This window comes from Hemibagrus wyckioides, linkage group LG22, assembly GCF_019097595.1.
Source record: "Hemibagrus wyckioides isolate EC202008001 linkage group LG22, SWU_Hwy_1.0, whole genome shotgun sequence".
Taxonomy (NCBI): Eukaryota; Metazoa; Chordata; class Actinopteri; order Siluriformes; family Bagridae; genus Hemibagrus; species Hemibagrus wyckioides.
In genome coordinates, this window is record NC_080731.1 from 12,031,870 (window position 1) to 12,055,799 (window position 23,930).

The window sequence follows — 23,930 nt, forward strand, 5'->3', positions numbered from 1 at the left end:
TTTCCTGCTACTCAGTGACTTCTCTGTACCTGGCGGCAGATTCCAGCATCTCCTGGAAGATCCCCAGATGTTCCCAGAACCTGCTTGAGAGATTATATCTCTCAGTTTTCTTGGGGATTTCCCAAGAAAACTGAGGAGCTGGAATTTTGACACCAGGAGGAGCTTCCAGGTATAAAGATGTCTGCACTTCTCAGCCATCTACCACTGTGACCCTTATCAGAAAAGTGGGAAATGAATAAATGAATGAATAAATGTTTCAGAAAGTGCTAATGGATGGTGTATATGCTAATGGATGGTAAATATTCCAATTTGCAGGATTCACCATGTATGTCTTATTATTCTAATTATTGTGTATTTTTTTTTATATCAATACATATCATATTAGTTAGGAGTGTGTGAATTAATGTGTGATTGGATCAGAAACCCTAAGCATCACCTTGAAAACAGTGATAACAAACCAAACCTCTTTGTCTTGTTGAGAAACAAACTACTGAAACTATTGAAATGTTCTATATATTTTATGTACTATGTTTTTATACCTGACCTTTACATTGATCTATGTTTAGCACCAAGGTTAAATAACCCATGAATTAAACTGTGACCTACATCCATTATTCTCTAAATAACAAAAACCCCAATGATGAATTAAAATGTACAGTGTTCATGAAAGGGGGAAAAAAGATACTTTCTGCTAAGTTTCATTTAGCAGAGGGGTTTTTGGTGTGCAGCAGAAAACATTCACAGAGCAACAGTAGTGCCAAAGGCTGCCCTTTAACAGAATGGTGTTTTCTATATTAAGTTCAGTGTGTAGTCTCATCAAGCTATTAACCTAATCCTCTTGGGGCTTGTTTTCTTGGTTAAGCGCACTGCTCTAGTTGTGAAAGACGCCTGAACAAATCTCCATAGGATCATGGGTCACTGATGGAGGAAATGGAAGTGCCATAGACAACTGACCCTCATGTTTACATGCCTCGGCTGAGTTTGTGTTTTTTGCGTACTCTGCATTACCCACCTCAAGGATCCACGGGAAAGACAACCACAACCACTGCTTTGCATGGCATGTTTAGGGAGTAATCCTAAAGCCTTTTGGGGTTTCTTCTTGATGAGAAAACACAACCACCAGGTAAGTTCTTATAATAGATGATTTAAATTATTTCATAGAAAACACTCACTTTTGTTAATTTCACAGGAAAGTCTTGCACTAATAAGAAACATAAGTTACAAAAATATATACATAAAAAGATATACATAAATAAGAAACATATTTGAATAAGATATTTGAATAAAACGTTGGACTTATCACATACCTATCACTGTCCGAAGCTTGTAGCTATATTATAATAGGGTACGAATTACCAAACTTTATATAAGACCACATTTCATGAGAATTATTGTGTCCAGCAAAACAATTCTAGCATATAACACACCAAGGGAAACTGGAAGCCTATATCTTTTTATTGCTACAATAGAATACAAGACAAAGCAATCCTGCCCTGATTGGCCTTTCTAAATTTTCTGTAGTGTGTGGATGGGTGTGCAAATGGGGTTTGTGCCCTGTGTCCAGGATGTCCATCACCTTGTATCCTGAGTTCTTTTAGATCCCTGTTTAGGATAAGCGGATGGATGGATGGATGGATGGATGGATTTGTCTCAATCATGTCCAATTTAAAGTAGCCCTGACCTTTGAAAAGGTCCTTAAAAATATTGATGGCTGACCACCCTTGGCATTCCAAACTCTGAAATACTCAGACATTGTGGTTTGTGCTCTGATTTATATTTGTTTTGTATTATTATTGAATAATTTTTTACACTCCATTACTCAACTAAAGCACCCAGTGAGTGCTTCTAGCTACTTCTATTGAGAGTGGTGACTGTAAAGGTTCACTGAGTCTTGAGATGTGCTCACCGCATCTAATTTTCCCGTGTTGGTGGTGTATTGAGGTCTGTGTGATGCTGTAAGAAGGATTAAGGACAATCAGGCTGGTCAGAGCACGAGCTAAGCTTAATCTGTCACCTGGATCTGTTTACTTCATCTCTAACAGCATGACATTTTACTCCACTGTGACCTCCACTGTGAATCAAACACTAACTTCGTCTCCTACTTAGGAGACACCATGGGCTGTGGGGTCACCAAAGGGGGTCAATTCCATAAAACACATGACAAAGGTAATCTCTGTGATTTTTTTGTAATACTGAGGAAATAAAGAAGACTGAGCAAGCATTTTCTATTTCTACACATGAGTATATTTGAAAATTTACACATAGTATAATGTATTGTGGTTAATTATTTCATATGATAACATATCTGCTTCCATTTGATCTTCTTTCCATAGATGGCAATGTCATCTCAGTTAGGATCTCAGGTAGTACTTCTGGTCCTTATAATATGATATACTCCAAATATAACAGAATATTTGCCAATGTTAAATTAATCAACATATGTTAACAGTTTGATGATGATGATGATGATGATGATGATAAATAAATTGATTGACTAATTTATTAATTTATTAATTTTTAATCTGTAAACAGTGAAGTATTGGGATTTCTAGTAGTTTATATGTGTCAAAAAATATATATATATACTGATTATTTTTTTACTTCTTTATGCTCATACATGTAGCGGCCATAAGTAAGTATCTAATATGTTTTTTTTGCATTAATACCCCATTAATTGATGAATTATATAATATAATATAAAGTGTAGCAGCATGGCCTACAAATCTCTCATTTCCTGCTCAGTTAATACTTCAGAAAATAGGACATGGACTATTCTGGCATTGACTAACCCTGTGTGGTCATCCAGCATGAGTCTGATTCAGATTACAGGGTGTAGGGTTGTAATCTAGTGACATCTGAATAAAGCACCAAATTGCTCGAGGTGAAATTAGGTTGGACCTGGTGGTTGCATCCTGGGAGGACATAGTTGCAGAATGTGCTCCTAAAGTGTCTCAGATGGTTACAGCCTTAATGCAGTAAACATTAGGGGTACTGAATCTATTATAATATCTGGGCATTAGTTTTAACCATTTCTTCTGAATCTTATAACGAATTATGAATCGCAGACATGCTGCAACATATATAATGTAGTTGCTGCAAAATGATCTTCTTTAACGAATCAAAACACTGGCTGAAATTTCTGTTCCTCTACTGTGAAGCAATAAGAGCTGCAGTTCTGATCCAGCGTTGGTATCGTCAGTATGTGAGCCGCATGGAGATGAGGCGCAGATACACCTGGAACATCTTCCAGTCCATAGAGTACACTGGGCTTCAAGACCAAATCAAAGTAAAAACAACACACACACATGTGGTAGAAATGATTCACCAGGTCAATGTTAGTATAGCATTATAATCATATGTTTATTTACTTGAAGCTTTAAAATTGGATGTTAAGATTGGTCTGTAAAATTTTGTTGAAATATTTGTTTCTTCTTTACTTAGCTGTATAATTTTCTTGGTTACCTTATGGACAACTTCACACCTTCTAGCAATGAACGTAAGCTCACTTCTGTAATGTGTGTGTGTGTGTGTGTCATAGAGGGTAGCATTATGAGGGTCCTCAGGGTTTCAATCCTGATCTAGGGTTGCTGTCTTTCTGTGTAAGTCTCCCTTGTGTTCATGTGGGTTTCCTTGGGGGTTTCAAGTTTCCCTCAACCTTTTCAAAAAACATGCATAAAGGTGCACTGGCTGCTCTAAATTTCTTCTAGGTTTGAATAAATGTATGAATGTGTGTGTCCATTGTGCCCTGCATTGCATGCATGATATATTCCTGCCTCATGCCCAGTGTTCATGAAATAGGCCTCAGATCCACTTTGTCCCTACCCAGGATTACTAAGGTAGAATGACTGTGCGTGTGCATGATTATTTGTGTATTATATTATATATTTAATACATATCTACCAGCTTTAGTTTGTCCCTCTGAGAGAAGCCTGATTTATTTTTCTCTCAAACAAGTTACAAATAACTTCACTTTAAAAAGCAAAAACTGTTACCAATCTAAAAGAACTCCTTTATTCAATGACTGTTGAGTAGTGCAAAAGTTTGCATACCTTAAGGAATAAATAATTCATGCAAGCAGTTTAGTCTGTTCCTTTATTAACATATAAACCATACCTAATCCTTTATATATAGCCATGTAAAATCCTATATAAATGATCACATAGTGTTAGATGTAAACAAGCATGCATTCTCTATTCATTTTTAATAGCTATGTTTTGCCTTGTGGGTTAATAACCTATGTTCCTGAATGTAGGAAAATTGATCTCCCACATCTTCAGAGACAATGAAATATGTCGGGATGCAGAGTGGGAGAGATACTTCAGTTACTCCAATATCGACATTCCAGAAATCTATTCAGGCCCAAGGCTAACCTTCCCTCTGGATGCAAACCAAGCTGCTGATCTTGTGGAGGCTTTTAGAAACAAGCAAGTAGGTGAAGCACACTCCAAACTTTTTGTTAAACTTTTATTATGTACTGGAAAATAGATAAATAAATCTTGTGTTAAATTTAATGTGGATTCATATATATCTGTTTTTGCAAAGCAGCAGCTCCATTCTCGTTATGTTCTCCAACTTCTCCTTGAAACCTGGAAGCTGCTCAGAGTTCTGCCAAATATCAACCGAATCTCTACCTGCCATAGCAAAGAAATCACAATATGTGGTGAGAAAACCTGCACCTTTGTCATTTTTGAAAAAATACATTCTTTAGATATCATACTGTAAATCATACTTTAGATATCATACTGTTTGGGTTTTCTTAAAACCATACATCTTTTCCAAAAATATGTTTTAATTAGGGGATTTACATGGACAGTTAGAGGACTTACTTCTAATATTTTACAAAGTAAGTACAATTTGTTTTGGTTTTTTTTGGTTTACAATGGTTACAGTAATTAAATTCAATTCATTCATTTATTTGTACAGCTCTTTTAACTATGGACATTGTCTCAAAGCAGCTTTACAGAACATAAGAAATATAGTACAAAAAGTTCAAGATTAATATTAGACTTATATTTAAATTTATTTATATTAATCCCTAATGAGCAAGAGAGTGAGGCAAGGAAAAAATCCCTTAGATGGTAAAAGGATGAAACTTTGAGAGGAACCAGGCTCAAAAGTGAACCTTATCCTCATTTGGGTGACACCAGAGAGTGTCCTTTGTCCTAATGTCCTTTCTACTGTCATATAGAGTCAGTTGGAGTTGTGTAACCAGGAGCTCCTCAGCAACTCATAAATTAGTTAAATATCTGAGTTTATTATAGATTCAACACCGACTCCTCCATGCTGAAGCATTCAGATACTCATTGATGGAGATACAGCATATGTAGAATGTTATTTTGTGTATTGATTCAATGCCTTGGAAATGAGTAATTATTTTATAATACATTGTATAAATAAATGCTATATATATATATATATATATATATATATATATATATATATATATATATATATATAAAACCTATAGCATTTATTTATACAATGTATTATAAAATATATTATGAAAATCATGAATTATAACTGACATAATGTTTCTCATATGTAGAATGGGATGCCATCTCTGGAGAAGCCTTATGTTTTCAATGGTGACTTTGTGGACCGAGGCAAGGACTCAATAGAGATTCTGCTTATTTTATTCACTTTCTTGTTGGTCTGTCCTGGAGAGGTTTACCTTAATCGAGGGAATCATGAAGATCACATCATAAACCTGAGGTATATTATTCAAAATAATGAATATTAAAGTTTAAAATATGATTTCTTTTCTGCTGAATAGGCAGTACTTGAAGCTTTCTCGGAGTAACTGAAGCATTCTCAATTTCACTAAAATTGTGGGGTTTTTTTTTTAAAGGTATGGGTTCACCAAGGAAGTGTTGGGCAAATATAAGGTAAGTGTTTCCATATAAAATTTCTAACACTTGCATCATGGTGCATTATGGAACTCCCATCTTAGATCCCAAAGCTATTCTAATTTACTTCCCCAATTCATCAACAAAAAATTTAAAAAAAAAAAAAAAAGCTCAAATAAACTGGCAACAGCTCTCTCTGCTGGCGATAAGAACAATCAGCGAAAAAAAGGATTTTTGTTTTCTGGTCAGCTTTGACTAGTAATACTGCATGTCCAAATTTGACATTACAATGACCAGGCATAACATTATGACCACCTGCCTAATATTTTGTTGGTCCCCCTTTTGCTGCCAAAACAGCCCTGACCCATCATTCACTGTGTATTCTGACACCTTTCTATCAGAACCAGCACTGATTGGCCGCCCATGATCCTGTCGCCAGTTCACGACTGTTCCTTCCTTGGATCACTTTTGATAGATACTGACCACTGCAGACCAGGAACACCCCACAAGATGTGCAGTTTTGGAGATGCTCTGATCCAGTCGTCTAGCCATCACAATTTGTCCCTTGTCAAACTCACTCAAATCCTTACGCTTGCCCATTTTTCCTGCTTCTAACACATCAACTTTGAGGACAAAATGTTCACTTGCAGCCTGATATATCCCACCCACTAACAGGTGCCATGATGAGGAGATAATCAGTGTTATTCACTTCACCTCTCAGTGCTCATAATGTTATGGCTGATTGGTGTATAATCCATATGACCAATCTGGTGGATAAGAAAAAAATGACTTTAAAATGAAAAGAAAAATTAACCTTTAATGCCCTTTAAATACTTTAAGATCAGAGCACTTCCATTTTAATGACTGGTAGTCTTTCAAAAAAAATAAAAAATACAAGTTAATATTATTTGTATAAGTTTTAATTTAATTTTAAATTATTGTATACCTTAAAACAGACTGAAGTAATGGTCTTTATTATAATCTGTATTATTTTACTTGATTACATTTGCAAGACAAAAAAACAACACCAGATTTCTTTTTGTTAACATCTAGATAAAGGGAAGGCATGACCTCTTACTATTCAATTCATATTAATTTTATCTGTTTAGCACAAAACAGCTTTACAGAAACCTCTAAATTTAGTATATAAATTATTAATTTTAATTGATAAGCATATGCATAATAAGCAGGCCAGAGGGCGACAAGTGGCAAACTCCCTAAGACAGTATTATGAAGAAACCTTGGGAGGAACCAGACTCAAAAGGAAAACTATCCTCATCTGGATGACACCGGATACAAATTTCTGATTCGATACTGACATGACAGGCAAATTTCTTAATTGTGTGAATCACAGCTTGAAAGAATAAAAACAATCAAATATTTTATAGATTTAAAAAAATTCAAAAATATTTTTAATAACATGATTATTTACACATAGTTGTTTTTTACTGTACACTTTGCACCAGATCTGGCATTGCCACTGGTCCTGAGATTACCCTCAGGAGAAACAGGCATGAAACACACTTAATATTTTTAGCCTGTTGTTGTTTTGCTGTAATTTGGTTATGAAGACTATTTCTCGTGTGTACCAGATGCACGGTAAACGAATTCTAAAGCTGCTGCAGAAGATATTCAGCTGGTTGCCCCTGGCAACAGTGATTGATCAGAAGGTGCTGATCGTTCATGGGGGCATCTCAGACACCACAGACCTGGCACTGGTGGCCCGAATGGACAGACACAAAGTGAGTCAAGGAAACACTAAACACATCCAGATCAGCATCTCAGCACTTGAGGGAAACTAACACTTAAAAAATATCAGTTATTTTGTATTTTGTATTTTAATGATTCAACATCATTTTTGCCACTCATTTTTGCCCACATTTTTTTTTGCTCATAAATTTATTTCTATGTGATTTTCAACCATGCATTTTCACACAAATAAATAAATTTTCACACATGATTCTACATGATTTTCATGTATTTATATTCACCACAAAGTTGGTTTATTTTTTACATGTGATGGTTTCAAATCATTCATTTCTTTTTACATGTGAATTTTAACGTGATTATTCATATATTCTCACATCACATGTATGAAGTTCACATTTGCAGTGGTTTGACAACATGATAGAACAATGCATAGACAGATACAATTTTATAATTAAATACAAATACAAATTTGGTAGTTATATATTGTTGAGCCTTCTTGTGTGTTTATAAAAGCAAATACTATAATAATATATTTTGGATAATCTAATTATCTAATTGGATTTAATTAATTATTTATTTGGAATCTTTCTCCAGTATGTATCTGCCCTGAGGCCTCCGAAGCAGAGAAGCAGTGTGTCTATGCGGTCATCAATGGACTCAGAGATGGAAGATGAATCGCTGAACTCTAAGCACAGTTTTTTGAACAGAAGGCGATCCTCGTTCACATATTACAGGCCCTTACCATCCCGGGAAACTTTCCAGTGCCGTTCTTTGCAGGACTTCTCAACTACAGTGGCCAGGACCAAGGAGGAAGAGCTCAGGATCCAACAAAGGCAGACCAGCTTTGCCCAGTCTGGCAGCAGCCTGGCCTATAAATACTGTAACATTTCCACATCATCTGAATCAGCCAGAGAATCCGTCAACACCCCAGACATCAAAAATGAGTGGAAAGAGGTAGATTTTTTTTTATTAGGACAAAGTATGTGGACACCTGACCAGTGAACATCCCATTAACAAACCATGGTCATTAATATGAGTTATTCCCCCTTTGCTTCTATAGCAGCCTCCTCTCTGCCGGTAAAGCTCTTCACTAATTATTTTAATGATGGTTGTGGAGATTTACTGATAAGGTAAGGTAAGGTAAGGTAAGATAAGATAAGATAAGATAAGATAAGATAAGATAAGATAAGATAAGATAAGATAAGATAAGATAAGATAAGATAAGAGGTATACCAATGATATCCAGCAAGAAGCCTGGCGTACAATTTGCTTTCCAGTTTCCAAACGTGTTCAATGGGGTTGAGGATTAAGGTCAGGGCTCTGTTTAAGTCAGGTACAAGGTTCTTCTATATGAGCTCTTCACACAGCTCGCATTGTGTTTAAGGCATTGTCATGCTGGAACAGTTTTGGGCCTCTTGGTTCCACCTAAAGGAACGGTTCTTTGTAGACAATTAAGTTTTTCCAACTTTGTCACAACATTTTGGGGAAGAAACAGATATGGATTTGAAGGTTAGGTGTCCACATAACGTAGTGTTGGCCATATAGTGTAGGTTACTTCATTACACAGTAGAGTTCATATAGAGTCAGTGCTTTGCTCGCCATAGATTTATCTAATGGCTTGTGTCATTTTCCAAAGTTTTTGAAGCTAGTTTTTTTGTTTAGAATCTCCATTAGAAACCATTTATTATCCTCTTTGGTCTCTCCATTTATCATATAATTTCAGCATACTTTTTATTACATATTTTGTATGCAATCTGTTTTTAGTGAGGAATATCAAGCAGGATGTAATTCAGCCTGTTGTCTAGAATTATCAATGTGTTTTATTAATGTAGGTTTTGAGTGACACTTAGACTTGGACAGCCTTGTAAACAAATTTTTGTCTGGTTTGTCTGGTTTGTTTACCTGGCCTTTACCAGTTTGTTTGCAGTAATAGAAACTTTTCAGATCCTTAAAAAGTGTCACACAAATTTTGGCTCTAGGCACTTTATTTCTTCTCTGTTTATATAGACCCCATAACATGAAACATTTAGCAAGTTTAGCCTCCTTATTATGAGAAATAAAAGAGAAAGAGAAATACCTTTGTTTTTGTATGTAATGTATATTATTATCAGATCCTGGACTTGCTGTGGAGTGACCCCATGCCCGAAGATGGCTGTATCCCAAATGAAGTTCGTGGTGGTGGCTGTTACTGGGGCCCCAACGTGACTGAGGACTTTTTGAACAAACACAACCTGCAGCTCATCATCCGCTCCCACGAATGCAAGCAAGATGGATATGAGTTCTGCCACAACCGTAAGGTGAGAGGTCAGATACATGTAGAAATGCACTGATGATAAACTAGGCTACTAGTTTTGATGAAAGTAAACAAAGTAAAAAGTTTTAAATATTGAATTATGTTGATGTTTATCCAGAGCATCTAATTCATTGAACAGATGGAAAGATTCCAAGGACTAATGCTGTTGTGGGTTGATTCTGATGTCTAGGTTAAGTCATTTATAATTAAATTGATTGGTACCCTTCGAACCCTTTAAAATAACCTAAAAATGCCAATTTCTCTATGCAGCGGAGAGGGATGTTGACCTTTTACTCCTTAAGAAACTTTTTAAAAAAAAATACAACTTTGCTAGTCAGAGAAAACTGACCGATTGTGAGTGTGTGTGAGCTTGTGCATTTGAAAGAGTGCATTTTGTGTCATTATATCAAGTTATTGTCCAAAATGCAGTGAACAAGCTGTACATGACCCAAAGCATGTGTTAGCCCTAATGAATGAATGAAGAAATGAAAATTAATTACATATTTAAATTGTTTTTCTAGCATTTTCAAAGTAATAACTTAAGGATCTACTGACCTACTGTTTATAGCATAGCATAAATATATAGAAAAGTTATTAAATTGATTTAAATATTTTTGATATAATCTGGTGGATTTAAATAATATTGTAAAGAAAAATATATTAGCAAATTTGTTTCTGCAGGTCCTCACAATTTTTTCAGCTTCTAACTACTATGAAGTGGGCAGTAACAGGGGCGCACTGGTCAGGTTAGGTCCAGATCTAGTGCCTTATTTTATTCAGTACCAGACCAACAGCAAGACCCGGGAGATGAGCTTTGGACAAAGGTATTTAAAGCTGCTTTTTCACTTTCATTTCCAGTATAACACAACAGTATAATACACCAGTATAACACAACAGTATAATACACCAGTATAACACAACAGTATAATACACCACTATTTACACAACAGTATAATACACCAGTATAACACAGCAGTATAATACACCAGTATAACACAACAGTATAATACACCAGTATAACACAGCAGTATAATACACCACTATAACACAACAGTATAATACACCAGTATAACACAGCAGTATAATACACCAGTATAACACAACAGTATAATACACCACTATAACACAACAGTATAATACACCACTATAACACAGCAGTATAATACACCAGTATAACACAACAGTATAATACACCACTATAACACAACAGTATAATACACCAGTATAACACAGCAGTATAATACACCAGTATAACACAACAGTATAATACACCAGTATAACACAACAGTATAATACACCACTATAACACAACAGTATAATACACCAGTATAACACAACAGTATAATACACCACTATAACACAACAGTATAATACACCAGTATAACACAACAGTATAATACACCACTATAACACAACAGTATAATACACCAGTATAACACAACAGTATAATACACCAGTATAACACAGCAGTATAATACACCAGTATAACACAGCAGTATAATACACCAGTATAACACAACAGTATAATACACCAGTATAACACAACAGTATAATACACCAGTATAACACAACAGTATAATACACCAGTATAACACAACAGTATAATACACCAGTATAACACAGCAGTATAATACACCAGTATAACACATCAGTATAATACACCAGTATAACACAACAGTATAATACACCAGTATAACACAGCAGTATAATACACCAGTATAACACAGCAGTATAATACACCAGTATAACACAGCAGTATAATACACCAGTATAACACAGCAGTATAATACACCAGTATAACACAGCAGTATAATACACCAGTATAACACAGCAGTATAATACACCAGTATAACACAGCAGTATAATACACCAGTATAACACAGCAGTATAATACACCAGTATAACACATCAGTATAATACACCAGTATAACACATCAGTATAATACACCAGTATAACACAGCAGTGTAATACACCAGTATAACACAGCAGTATAATACACCAGTATAACACAGCAGTATAATACACCAGTATAACACAGCAGTATAATACACCAGTATAACACAACAGTATAATACACCAGTATAACACAGCAGTATAATACACCAGTATAACACAGCAGTATAATACACCAGTATAACACAGCAGTATAATACACCAGTATAACACATCAGTATAATACACCAGTATAACACAGCAGTATAATACACCAGTATAACACATCAGTATAATACACCAGTATAACACAACAGTATAATACACCAGTATAACACAGCAGTATAATACACCAGTATAACACAACAGTATAATACACCAGTATAACACAGCAGTATAATACACCAGTATAACACAGCAGTATAATACACCAGTATAACACAGCAGTATAATACACCAGTATAACACAGCAGTATAATACACCAGTATAACACAACAGTATAATACACCAGTATAACACAGCAGTATAATACACCAGTATAACACAGCAGTATAATACACCAGTATAACACAGCAGTATAATACACCAGTATAACACAGCAGTATAATACACCAGTATAACACAGCAGTATAATACACCAGTATAACACAGCAGTATAATACACCAGTATAACACAACAGTATAATAATAACCAGTATAACACATCAGTATAATACACCAGTATAACACAGCAGTATAATACACCAGTATAACACAGCAGTATAATACACCAGTATAACACAGCAGTATAATACACCAGTATAACACAACAGTATAATAATAACCAGTATAACACAGCAGTATAATACACCAGTATAACACAGCAGTATAATACACCAGTATAACACAGCAGTATAATACACCAGTATAACACATCAGTATAATACACCAGTATAACACAGCAGTATAATACACCAGTATAACACAGCAGTATAATACACCAGTATAACACAGCAGTATAATACACCAGTATAACACAGCAGTATAATACACCAGTATAACACAACAGTATAATAATAACCAGTATAACACAGCAGTATAATACACCAGTATAACACATCAGTATAATACACCAGTATAACACAACAGTATAATAATAACCAGTATAACACATCAGTATAATACACCAGTATAACACAGCAGTATAATACACCAGTATAACACAGCAGTATAATACACCAGTATAACACAGCAGTATAATACACCAGTATAACACAGCAGTATAATACACCAGTATAACACATCAGTATAATACACCAGTATAACACAACAGTATAATAATAACCAGTATAACACATCAGTATAATACACCAGTATAACACAGCAGTATAATACACCAGTATAACACAGCAGTATAATACACCAGTATAACACAGCAGTATAATACACCAGTATAACACAGCAGTATAATACACCAGTATAACACAGCAGTATAATACACCAGTATAACACAGCAGTATAATACACCAGTATAACACAACAGTATAATAATAACCAGTATAACACAGCAGTATAATACACCAGTATAACACATCAGTATAATACAGCAGTATAACACAACAGTATAATAATAACCAGTATAACACATCAGTATAACACACCAGTATAACACAGCAGTATAATACACCAGTATAACACAGCAGTATAATACACCAGTATAACACAGCAGTATAATACACCAGTATAACACAACAGTATAATAATAACCAGTATAACACAGCAGTATAATACACCAGTATAACACATCAGTATAATACAGCAGTATAACACAACAGTATAATACACCAGTATAACACAGCAGTATAATACACCAGTATAACACAGCAGTATAATACACCAGTATAACACAGCAGTATAATACACCAGTATAACACAGCAGTATAATACACCAGTATAACACAACAGTATAATACACCAGTATAACACAGCAGTATAATACACCAGTATAACACAGCAGTATAATACACCAGTATAACACAGCAGTATAATACACCAGTATAACACAGCAGTATAATACACCAGTATAACACAGCAGTATAATACACCAGTATAACACAGCAGTATAATACACCAGTATAACACAACAGTATAATAATAACCAGTATAACACATCAGTATAATACACCAGTATAACACAGCAGTATAATACACCAGTATAACACAGCAGTATAATACACCAGTATAACACAACAGTATAATAATAACCAGTATAACACATCAGTATAATACACCAGTATAACACAGCAGTATAATACACCAGTATAACACAACAGTATAATACACCAGTATAACACAACAGTATAATACACCAGTATAACACATCAGTATAATACACCAGTATAACACAGCAGTATAATACACCAGTATAACACAACAGTATAATACACCAGTATAACACATCAGTATAATACACCAGTATAACACAGCAGTATAATACACCAGTATAACACAGCAGTATAATACACCAGTATAACACAACAGTATAATACACCAGTATAACACAGCAGTATAATACACCAGTATAACACAGCAGTATAATACACCAGTATAACACAACAGTATAATACACCACTATAACACAACAGTATAATACACCAGTATAACACAACAGTATAATACACCACTATAACACAACAGTATAATACACCACTATAACACAACAGTATAATACACCAGTATAACACAACAGTATAATACACCAGTATAACACAGCAGTATAATACACCAGTATAACACAACAGTATAATACACCAGTATAACACATCAGTATAATACACCAGTATAACACAGCAGTATAATACACCAGTATAACACAACAGTATAATACACCAGTATAACACAACAGTATAATACACCAGTATAACACAACAGTATAATACACCACTATAACACAACAGTATAATACACCAGTATAACACAACAGTATAATACACCACTATAACACAACAGTATAATACACCACTATAACACAACAGTATAATACACCACTATAACACAACAGTATAATACACCAGTATAACACAACAGTATAATACACCAGTATAACACAACAGTATAATACACCAGTATAACACAGCAGTATAATACACCAGTATAACACAGCAGTATAATACACCAGTATAACACAACAGTATAATACACCACTATAACACAACAGTATAATACACCACTATAACACAACAGTATAATACACCAGTATAACACAACAGTATAATACACCAGTATAACACAACAGTATAATACACCAGTATAACACAGCAGTATAATTCACCAGTATAACACAACAGTATAATACACCAGTATAACACAGCAGTATAATACACCAGTATAACACAACAGTATAATACACCAGTATAACACAACAGTATAATAATAACCAGTATAACACAGCAGTATAATACACCACTATAACACAGCAGTATAATACACCAGTATAACACAACAGTATAATACACCAGTATAACACAGCAGTATAATACACCAGTATAACACAGCAGTATAATAATAACCAGTATAACACAGCAGTATAATACACCAGTATAACACAACAGTATAATAATAACCAGTATAACACATCAGTATAATACACCAGTATAACACAACAGTATAATAATAACCAGTATAACACATCAGTATAATACACCAGTATAACACAGCAGTATAATACACCAGTATAACACAACAGTATAATAATAACCAGTATAACACAGCAGTATAATACACCAGTATAACACAGCAGTATAATACACCAGTATAACACAACAGTATAATAATAACCAGTATAACACAGCAGTATAATACACCAGTATAACACAACAGTATAATAATAACCAGTATAACACAGCAGTATAATACACCAGTATAACACAGCAGTATAATACACCAGTATAACACAACAGTATAATAATAACCAGTATAACACAGCAGTATAATACACCAGTATAACACAACAGTATAATAATAACCAGTATAACACATCAGTATAATACACCAGTATAACACAACAGTATAATAATAACCAGTATAACACAGCAGTATAATACACCAGTATAACACATCAGTATAATACACCAGTATAACACAGCAGTATAATACACCAGTATAACACAGCAGTATAATACACCAGTATAACACATCAGTATAATACACCAGTATAACACAACAGTATAATACACCAGTATAACACATCAGTATTATAACACAGCAGTATAATTCACCAGTATAACACATCAGTATAATACACCAGTATAACACAGCAGTATAATACACCAGTATAACACATCAGTATAATACACCAGTATAACACAACAGTATAATACACCAGTATAACACAGCAGTATAATACACCAGTATAACACAGCAGTATAATACACCAGTATAACACAGCAGTATAATACACCAGTATAACACAGCAGTATAATACACCAGTATAACACAACAGTATAATACACCAGTATAACACAACAGTATAATACACCAGTATAACACAGCAGTATAATAATAACCAGTATAACACAGCAGTATAATACACCAGTATAACACAGCAGTATAATACACCAGTATAACACAACAGTATAATACACCAGTATAACACAGCAGTATAATACACCAGTATAACACATCAGTATAATACACCAGTATAACACAGCAGTATAATACACCAGTATAACACAGCAGTATAATACACCAGTATAACACAGCAGTATAATACACCAGTATAACACAACAGTATAATAATAACCAGTATAACACATCAGTATAATACACCAGTATAACACAGCAGTATAATACACCAGTATAACACAACAGTATAATACACCAGTATAACACATCAGTATAATACACCAGTATAACACAGCAGTATAATACACCAGTATAACACAGCAGTATAATACACCAGTATAACACATCAGTATAATACACCAGTATAACACAGCAGTATAATACACCAGTATAACACAGCAGTATAATACAACAGTATAACACATCAGTATAATACACCAGTATAACACAGCAGTATAATACACCAGTATAACACATCAGTATAATACACCAGTATAACACAGCAGTATAATACACCAGTATAACACAACAGTATAATAATAACCAGTATAACACATCAGTATAATACACCAGTATAACACAGCAGTATAATACACCAGTATAACACAGCAGTATAATACACCAGTATAACACAACAGTATAATACACCAGTATAACACAGCAGTATAATAATAACCAGTATAACACAGCAGTATAATACACCAGTATAACACAGCAGTATAATACACCAGTATAACACAGCAGTATAATACACCAGTATAACACAGCAGTATAATACACCAGTATAACACAGCAGTATAATACACCAGTATAACACAACAGTATAATAATAACCAGTATAACACAGCAGTATAATACACCAGTATAACACATCAGTATAATACACCAGTATAACACAACAGTATAATAATAACCAGTATAACACATCAGTATAATACACCAGTATAACACAGCAGTATAATACACCAGTATAACACAGCAGTATAATACACCAGTATAACACAGCAGTATAATACACCAGTATAACACAGCAGTATAATACACCAGTATAACACAGCAGTATAATACACCAGTATAACACATCAGTATAATACACCAGTATAACACAACAGTATAATAATAACCAGTATAACACATCAGTATAATACACCAGTATAACACAGCAGTATAATACACCAGTATAACACAGCAGTATAATACACCAGTATAACACAGCAGTATAATACACCAGTATAACACAGCAGTATAATACACCAGTATAACACAGCAGTATAATACACCAGTATAACACAGCAGTATAATACACCAGTATAACACAACAGTATAATAATAACCAGTATAACACAGCAGTATAATACACCAGTATAACACATCAGTATAATACAGCAGTATAACACAACAGTATAATAATAACCAGTATAACACATCAGTATAACACACCAGTATAACACAGCAGTATAATACACCAGTATAACACAGCAGTATAATACACCAGTATAACACAGCAGTATAATACACCAGTATAACACAACAGTATAATAATAACCAGTATAACACAGCAGTATAATACACCAGTATAACACATCAGTATAATACAGCAGTATAACACAACAGTATAATACACCAGTATAACACAGCAGTATAATACACCAGTATAACACATCAGTATAATACACCAGTATAACACAGCAGTATAATACACCAGTATAACACAGCAGTATAATACACCAGTATAACACAACAGTATAATAATAACCAGTATAACACAACAGTATAATAATAACCAGTATAACACATCTTTGTTAAATCAGTGTTTTCAGAGCCTGTGTTTTAGGAATTGTCCCTTGCACATATGTAGCGTGTAGAAAAAGTGACAAAAAAATGATTTTTAAAATTAATTCATATATACCGTCAAATATTGTTGAGCTTTACCTCGACTGAACTCTAGGTGGCGATAATCAACCATTTTTGGCTTTTCCCTTTAGGTTGTGCAAAGTACTGTAACAAAATGTAATATGTTTACATGTTGAGACAGGCCGTGCCTCTTAAAATGCTCATTAGTATAGTTTTTTATATAGTTTATACATATATATATATATATATATATATGATATATGGCATCGTGTGGCATCGTAGTTACTGAGCAGTAATTTTCTGTTTATTTCCTGTTTAGTATCAGACGAACAGAGCACTCTGCACTTAAAGTCCTGAGAGAGCAACTGTTTGCACACAAGTCAGATCTCATCAGTGCCTTTCGGGAATATGATAAGAAGAACACAGGTGAAGAACTTCTTACAAACCACAGACTCAAAGTGCATGATGCATTGTATTCATGACAGGATTTAGGTTCTGTGACGTCACTTTGGTGTGGCTAATGAAAAGCACTTAATGGAAATGTCCACTCTGAAAAACATTTACTTTTATATTGAACTATTACTGCCAGGTGTCCATTTTACACATCCGGGCATAGGACATTTCTGCCCATTTTGGATGCCATATTAGTGACACTGTCATGGAACAAATCACATAATAGATAAATTACACCCTCTCTCTCTTTAAGTTAAGTTGTCTTTATGTGTCACATATAAATTACTTCAAATTCTTTCTTCACATATCCCATCCTTGGGGGTTGGGGTCAGAGCACAGGGTCAGACATGATGCAGCACCCCTGGAGCAGACTGGGTTAAGGGCCTTGCTCAAAGGCCCAGCAGCTTGGTGGTGCTGGGACTTGAACCCCAATCTTCTGGTAAACGACCCAGAGCTTTAACCACTTGAGCTACTCCCCCACCCCAAAAAAATGCACCTGGTACACTATGTATAAGATGCAGATGTAATGAAGCAAGGGTATACAAGGGATAACAAGCACAATGTTTTTGCCAGTATTTGTATGAAAATAGAAGATTTGGACTATGATCTGTTTGTGCAGAGTGTAAAGATGAGGAGGTGAGAGAGTAACGGGACTAAAGCTCTGCTGCATCAGTCTCTTTTGGGTAGAGATGAAGTGAGGAATAAAACTGGCAAAACAATCCCCAGGCAGTCAAAGGTCATTGCGTGTAAGGGATGAAACCAATAACCAAAATGAAAATAGACCATCGTTTCAAATCTAGAAATGTCAACTTCATTCATAACCTAACAAATTTTGGATGCCACCAAAGATGACATGCTATTTATAAAGATTAATATGTGAGTATTTCAGGTGGGCTTTTCCTTTAAAACTCTGAATTGAACTGAATTATCCTTGACAGCTTGTTCACTGATTTCTGCTCAGTGGTGATGGACACAGTATCTCCCATTTTAAGTAAAATAACAAGTTCCTTTGTGTTTAATACATGTCAGGTCTAACACTCAGTTGTTTCCTGACCAGCTGTATGCCATAGCATATTTAGTTCATGCATATTAATGGTCAGGCTATTATTCTATATGTGGCACTTACATCTACAGTCTGTTACTAAGGACCACATTAAAGCAGGTTATCTTGAGTCAGATTCCTGTAGATTTAGGCAACATGGAGATTATATAGTATAGCTGATTTTCTGCACTTCTCTGATGTTTATATAAAGAACACCATTTGTATTTTTTATCCCTATTCTTTGTAAAACTGTGAACTCTCCTGCCTATGCTTGAGTAAAGTATACCTGCTTCAAATAGGCCCTTAACTGAAAACACATCCATTATATAAAACTGAAAAAGAAAAAACAGGAAATTGTTATTCTTTGAGGGGAATTTAATTAGCTCCTTTGAAAAATGCATCTGTGACATTCGCCTTGCCAGGTTTCATAACAGGATATAAGACAGTGCCAAACATTACGAACAGTGGAATTAAAAAAGAGTCTATACAGAGTCAGATCCACACACGCAGTGTAAACTATTCCATCTATTAAATTCATCTAAAAGTCTGATTATAATTACAACAAGCTTCTTCTCTTGTTCTTGGTCCACTCTCAGGTCTCATCTCTCTGAATGACTGGAGCAGTGCTGTTGGACAGGTGCTACACTTAGAATTGCCCTGGAGAATGCTGCGCTCTCAGCTCCTCACTAACACCACCAACGACATGCTGGATTACCACAACTGGTTCCGTAACCTCGCTATAAAGGAAACCAGCTGTGAGGTACGCAGATAGCAGATAAAGCTATGGGAAAGCAGACAATGTCAGTTCTAATCTCAGAAAATGACACCTCGCTGTATTGATAGTTGATAGTCTAGTTTCACTCATTTATTTATATTTTTCGTCCAATATACCACCCAGGTTCCCTTTTGAGTCTGGTTCCACTCATGGTTTCTTCCTCATATTGTCTCAGGGAGTTTTTCTTTTGCCACCGTCACCTCCGGCTCATTAGAGATAAAATCTATATATCCTGAATTTATATAGAGCTCCTCTGTGGCAATGTACATTGTTAGAAAACACTATATGAATAAAACTGAATTGAATTTTAGTACTGAATATGAGTATTTCATTTTAAATACTATGAAACTAAAAATGCATAGGTCTTTTTGGGAAAATGTCAAGATATTCATCATTCTAATTTTTGAATTTCTGTACTTTTTGGGGTTTATTTTTGCACAGCATAAACCTTTGAGTGTCTCAAATTTTGTCTGCCTGATCTTAGGAGAAAAAGCTGAAAACAATATACCAAGATTGCCAGTTGTTCTAATTGTATTTATATCTATGGCAAGACCAAACACATCTGGATTGTCTAAGAATGAGCTATTGGCTTTTATTTTGATGAACTATTTGCATGCATAAACACATGATGTCAAAGGATTTGTGCTATGTTTACTATCCACCAAATGGTCTGTTTCTTGCTTGCGCAGTACATTGAGCAGACACTGCTGGAGACTCTTTACAGGCATCGCTCCACTCTGGAGACCATCTTCAGAATAGTGGACACAGATAACTCGGGTATGAAAGCATATTCTAGTCTCCCGGCTCCAAGCTGTCATGTCACGCTCTAGCCCATCAATCTTTGCAAGCACAAACCGGATCAGGTAGGCTGCATTCATGGCTGATCTTCATGTTATTTTTCTCCAGGCCTCATCTCTTTTGAAGACTTCTGTCAGACATGGAAGCTGCTAAGTGTCTATCTGAAAATGGAGATTTCCACCGAAGCCATCAATGACCTGGTGGTCAGCATAGACATGAACAAAGATGGCTACATAGACATTGATGAATTCATGGAGTCTTTTCGCTTAGTAGACAAGAACATACGCAAACCAGAGGAACAGGATCTACCTCAGGATGGAATATAGGCCGCAGAAGAAAAAGGCACAATTCTTACACCAGAATAGATAGTAAACAGTTGTGTATGTTTGCTTTAATAATATTCAGACTGCTCAGTATGTGGGTGACCCATGAGCTGTGAACACGATGACCTCCTGGAACATTTGAAAGTGCCTTTTTCATGAATTCCTCTAAGAATTTCAGGTGATGAATCTTGAGTCTTGGAATTTAGGAAATTTAGGGAGTTGAGCCTTGGATGTGTCAGTGAGAGCAGGTTTCAATGTTAAGCATACACACAAGCTTATTATATTTATGTCCTGGTCTATCAGTAGACATTGTGAAATATCCACACATTTATAACTGTCGCGTATGCACAACAAGACATGGGAAAGTGTGAAGAAAACTGCTAGGTCTGAAGGAAACTGTCCTGTTGGTCCAGAGCATCAATAAAATGGAAGGTAAAATATCAAACTGGAGTTTGACCAGGCTACTGACTTCACATTCACAGGCATGAGAAAGGGTGCCCTTCATGATTTAACCCTCATGAGGCATGAAGTTTCCTCAAGTTCCAAGAAAGACTGCTTTGTTTATTCATGGGTGTAAAACCATGGTTATCTAAGCAACCTTCAGTCACTGTCTGACGTTTGCTCATGTCAGCTATCTAGTTTTAGCCATTATTAGATTAAGATTAAGATTATATAGAGAATACAGAGAATGGGCTTTTGTGTACAGCATGTTTGTTTAGTACATGATACCACATCACACATTTTAATACCCAAGTTTTCATTTTTGCAACTAAATAAAACTAATACCAGCTATCATGGTGGTACCATCATACAGCTACAGGTCTAGGGATTGATTCTGAGCTCGGGTTATTGTCTTTGTGGAATTTCAGTGAAGGATCAGTTTATCTCTTATATTCAAGAAATAACAGCAAGATACATCTTCAATTTAGTAAAAATAAAAATCTAGTATTTCCAATTAAGAAACCCAATACAAAATTATTAAACCTAGTAAAATATGCCTAGAAAGAAGCTTAATAATTTTATATTTGGTTTATTGACTAATTATAATTCAAATGTTGCTGTATTTGACCAGATTCAAGATTTTATCACTTGCTAAGATGACATTTTTTGCAGTGTACCGTTAAAGATTTGTACCTGTAGGCTGTAGCGTATGTGCTAGAATGAAGACAGAATATCTTTCATTTGCTTTTAGTGTGAAAGTTTTAAAGTACATGTCCTACAAGTTTCATACAAAATGTACAAAAGCTGTACACATGAAGAAACAGTATCTTTTTTTCTGATTGTGCTTGTTTGTCCTAATTAATATTTCACCTAGTGTAGCATGTCCAAAGTCCGGCCTCAGATCCAAACACGGCCAACAGACAGATGATAGGTGACCAGCCAACATGACACAGTTTTCCCTTTCACCTGACTGTTACACTATTAATATTATAGACACTACTACTATAATAATAATAATAATAATAATAATAATAATAATAATAATAATAATAATAAGAGCAGGGGTGTCCAGTCTTATCCCCAAAGGGTGTGGGTGCAGGTTTTCATGTTAATCAAGCAGGATCACCTCACCTGATCACCACCCGCTCGGTTGGAATGAAGTGGTAGCTCAAGTGGTTAAGGCTCTGAGTCATTGACTGGAAGATCGGTGTTCAAGCCCCAGCACCTCCAAGCTGCCACCGTTGGGCCCTTGAGCAAGCCCAACAAGCCCCCAAGCCCACCCTGCTCCAGGGGCACTGCATCATGGCTGACCCTGCGCTCTGACCCCAACCCCTAACGGGATATGCGAAGAAAGAATTTCACTATGCAGTAATGTAAATGTGACAAATAATAAAGACTTAATCAGAAGGTTAAGAGTTTGAATCCAAGGGCCACCATGCTGCCACTGCTGCATCCCTAAGTAAGGCCCTTAACTCTCAATTGCTCAGATGTATAAAATGTGATCAACTGTAAGTCGTTCTGGGTAAGGGTGTCGGACAGAGGCAAGAAATCTAAATGAATGAAAACCTGCACCCACACTGGCCCTTGATTGGACACCCCTGATATAGAGCCTTTCAACAACTCAAGGAGTTTTATACATACATCCCATATACCATTTATACATTTACATCCCAAGCAAATAAACATAAGGGCTGTATCAGAGGACCTGAGAGCCTGTATCAGAGGACCTGAGAGCCTGTATCAGAGGACCTAGGAGACCATATTAGGATGTAAGGACAGAGAAGCTCAGGAGCACCTTTCCACAAGGTTTAGGAGTGTGTTTATACACATTTTTGACCATTTGTGAGGTCAGGCACTGA

General features: G+C 35.2%; 1 protein-coding gene across 1 annotated transcript; it reads left to right on the forward strand.

Moving 5' to 3' along the window:
• The first annotated feature begins 1,836 nt into the window (after positions 1-1,836).
• ppef2a (protein phosphatase with EF-hand domain 2a) lies at positions 1,837-22,738 on the forward strand. Its single transcript, XM_058375393.1, has 18 exons — positions 1,837-2,166; positions 2,334-2,363; positions 2,624-2,632; positions 3,159-3,286; positions 3,442-3,496; positions 4,253-4,428; positions 4,546-4,660; positions 4,797-4,843; positions 5,546-5,712; positions 5,849-5,885; positions 7,439-7,588; positions 8,151-8,510; positions 9,668-9,853; positions 10,531-10,673; positions 18,559-18,665; positions 20,331-20,494; positions 21,199-21,286; positions 21,416-22,738. The coding sequence occupies exons 1-18, from the start codon at positions 2,115-2,117 to the stop codon at positions 21,631-21,633; spliced, it is 2,232 nt and encodes a 743-aa protein (XP_058231376.1). The 5' UTR covers positions 1,837-2,114; the 3' UTR covers positions 21,634-22,738.
• Positions 22,739-23,930: the final 1,192 nt, after the last annotated feature.

What these genes read in the sequence shown, in the direction of transcription:
- ppef2a (XM_058375393.1), top strand. Translation starts at nt 2,115, where the DNA reads ATGGGCTGTGGGGTCACCAAAGGGGGTCAATTCCATAAAACACATGAC. An exon ending in CACACCTTCTAGCAATGAAC is followed by an intron (nt 3,497 to 4,252) that starts GTAAGCTCACTT and finishes TCCTGAATGTAG; the next exon opens with GAAAATTGATCTCCCACATC. An exon ending in CAAAGAAATCACAATATGTG is followed by an intron (nt 4,661 to 4,796) that starts GTGAGAAAACCT and finishes TGTTTTAATTAG; the next exon opens with GGGATTTACATGGACAGTTA.